The 3,015-nt window shown below is 42.1% G+C and overlaps 1 protein-coding gene across 1 annotated transcript; it reads right to left on the bottom strand.

Moving 5' to 3' along the window:
* Positions 1 to 362: 362 nt before the first annotated feature.
* LOC142664428 (uncharacterized) lies at positions 363 to 2,187 on the bottom strand. Its single transcript, XM_075843496.1, has 2 exons — positions 1,352 to 2,187; positions 363 to 1,189 (listed from the first exon to the last, which is right to left on the bottom strand). Exons 1-2 carry the CDS (start codon positions 1,542 to 1,544, stop codon positions 363 to 365), a joined length of 1,020 nt encoding a protein of 339 aa, XP_075699611.1. The 5' UTR covers positions 1,545 to 2,187.
* Positions 2,188 to 3,015: the final 828 nt, after the last annotated feature.

Below are 3,015 nucleotides of genomic sequence, written 5' to 3'. Positions count from 1 at the left end.
GTGGGCGTGTATCTTACTGAGAACAAGGCTAATGGTAGACACTCGGTCCATGGTTTCCCGGTTTCTACCATTGCTTTTTGGATTTTCAATTTGAGAGTCCCATTTAGTCTCTCAACCTTCCCACTACTTTGTGGATGGTATGGTGTATGTAGGGCTTGACTTATGCCTAGAGCTGACAACACATAGTTCATGATTTCACCCGTAAAATGAGTTCCTCTGTCGCTCTCGATCACCTCTGGAACTCCATATCTGCACACCACCTCGTTGATCAGTTTCTTTGCTGTGGCTACGGCTGTAGCTTTGGTTACTGGAAATGCTTCTGGCCATCCTGAAAAGAGATCAATACAAACAAGCACATACTCCTAGGTACCGACTTTTGGTAATTGAATATAGTCTATCTGCAGTCTCTGGAATGGGTAAATTGGTCTGGGTGTGTGCTTCTGTGGTACTTTTACAGTTCTTCCAATATTATGTGTTGCACAGATCATGCATCCTTGTGTAAAACTGCTAGCCATCACACTAAACCCTGGAGCATACCACACCTTGTTTACCAAGTCCATCATTGCCGTTTTTGACTGGTGTGTCTCTCCATGTGTTATCTGGGCCATCATTGGGAACATTGTCTTAGGCAGGCACAGTTTATTCTGGCACTGCCAGAGGCCATCTTTTCGTAGCGTTGCTCCTTGGGCCGTCCACTTGTCTTTTTCTTCTTCTGTTGCTTGTCCTTGAAGTTTTTGCAGTAGTTCCGGGCTTACAGCTGGTCTTGTTTCCTCTGGATCTTTTATCTGATATACGGCTGCTAACACGGGTAGCTTCTGTGCTGCTTGCTTTGCCGCTTCGTCTGCCAGGGCATTTCCCCTTGCTTCTGGTGTGTTGGCCGTAGTGTGAGCTTTTATCTTTATTACTGCTACCTCAGTGGGTAACATCAGGGTCTCCATCAAGTATTTTACAAAGTCTGCATTTTTTACAGGTGTACCTGCAGAGGTCAAAAATTGTCTTGCCCTCCATATGGGGCCATAATCGTGTGCAATCCCAAAAGCATATCGAGAGTCAGTGTATATATTTGCTGTCTTTCCTTCTGCATGTTGGCATGCTGCTGCCAGGGCCTTAAGCTCCGCTTCTTGTGCTGAGCGGGACGCTGGTAAGGAGGCTGCTTCTAGGACTACATCTTCGGTGGTTACTGCATATCCTGTAAGAAAAGATCCTTCTACACAATACCTTGAACCATCCACAAAGAGTATTAGGTCTGGGTTTTGGAGTGGGGTATCTTTTACATGTGCAAACCCCACTGTTTCCTGGGCCATAAAATCATGTTCATCAGTTTCAGGCAAAAATTGTGGCCATACTTTACCTACGTCTTCTCCCCCTTGCTCCAAAGGCAGTAAGGTAGCTGGGTTCAATGTAGTACAGCGGTGTAAAGTAACCTGCTCAGGAAGAAGAAGAGCACAGGTTAATCTCAAATGTCTTGCAGTGGACAAATGCTTAGGTTGTACTTGAGTTAGAATAGCAGTAATATACAAGTTTTGTTTTGCCTTCTCCCTCATCTAAATCCATAAAGACTCGTGTGAGTGATGTCACATCGCCTCCTGTGTAACTTTGCTGGAGGGGGATGGTCTCTTACACATAAACCAAAATTGTACCTGATCAGTTCCTTCACCCTTCCCCCCTTTGTGGACTCTGCGAGAGTGATGTAGCAGAGTTCAAAACTACATCTCAACATAACACTAATTTAACCCCCTGTAATGTACAACAGCCTGAAACAAAAATGACTTTTTCCTGACAAACATTTGATCTTTACAATGACATAACTCATGTGTGAAATCAAAAATAGAACAATTGTAGTTAGTTATTCAATAAAACAGAAAATATTATCTCTGATAACATTAATTACTGCAAACCAATAAACAGTATAACGGTGGGGGGCACATACATTTTCAAAACCCCGTGTCTCACAGTATCTATAGTTTAATACATCTGAATTATCAAAACACATGAAATCTGATCACATCATAACACATAAATATCGTAACTTTTATAACCAACAGCGCTTGCGCAAGAGAGAAGAAATTTATTTCGGTTTGTAGACATTACTGATATATATATATATATATATATATCTCAGCAGTGCATATTGAGATCCCTTTGTCTCATCAGCCCTGCAGACTGCACCCAGTCAGCCCCCCTCCTCCTCCTCCCAAACACAGCACACTTTAGAGGGGAGGGAGGGGGGTCACAAACTGGCAGCTTCTCACAACTTCTCACAACTTCTCACAATCTTAACACTTTCAATGCCGGCAAAACAACATACGTATCTGCAATCATTCATCACACCATTGTATAGGAATTATCTACGTTAATGTTTAACCGTACAATCTGACGGCCACCATCTCTATATTATGATGACGTGTTGTTTCATCAGTGAACTAAAACTGGAACTTCTGTAAATAGAAAAGACACTACAAATGACAAAATTAACAAGGTGATTATTTCATACTGATTTGGATGGGCCGGGCGTGGCCACATCAGGGGCAGCCTCTCCCATTAGAAACAGTGCGCAGGGGGTTTCCCACCAACAATGAGGACACACTCAACATGAGGTACGGACGCCATTACCGGGCGTCGGCTGGTCCTGTTTTCTAATACATACAATATGACACAAAGTCATACAAAATATCTATATCAGCATTTAATGTTGTGTCCATTCATTTCAAGAACAAGATTACATTTCTTATCTCACTAGCAGCTGTTCTCCACCTCCCCCTTCTCTTATCACACTAGTTGATTCCAAATTATACCATATCGGAATTTACTATAAGGTCATTTGCAACATTAAAACAGCTACTACTTCTATCACTTCCTTTGCTTTAAACTTTACTTTATAAAATATGAATTTCCTCTGACAACCTCCTCGTACTACTTCTTCTGACACTTTTCTCCATGCTTCTGCTTTCCCCTGTAACTTTTTATCTTTCAACCATCCACGTTTTGTGTCACAACATTCATTCCATTTTTCTG

Source organism: Rhinoderma darwinii, chromosome 12 (assembly GCF_050947455.1).
Source record: "Rhinoderma darwinii isolate aRhiDar2 chromosome 12, aRhiDar2.hap1, whole genome shotgun sequence".
Classification (NCBI taxonomy): domain Eukaryota; kingdom Metazoa; phylum Chordata; class Amphibia; order Anura; family Rhinodermatidae; genus Rhinoderma; species Rhinoderma darwinii.
Note: the sequence above shows the minus strand (reverse complement) of the source record. Positions and strands in the feature narration are given on the sequence as shown.

Bases quoted from the DNA above. Each gene is read 5' to 3' on its own strand.
- LOC142664428 (XM_075843496.1), bottom strand. From the start codon at position 1,544: ATGAGGGAGAAGGCAAAACAAAACTTGTATATTACTGCTATTCTAACT. The intron at 1,190-1,351 runs GTAAAGTATGGC...CTTTTCTTACAG, and splicing joins GCAAGGGGGAGAAGACGTAG to GATATGCAGTAACCACCGAA.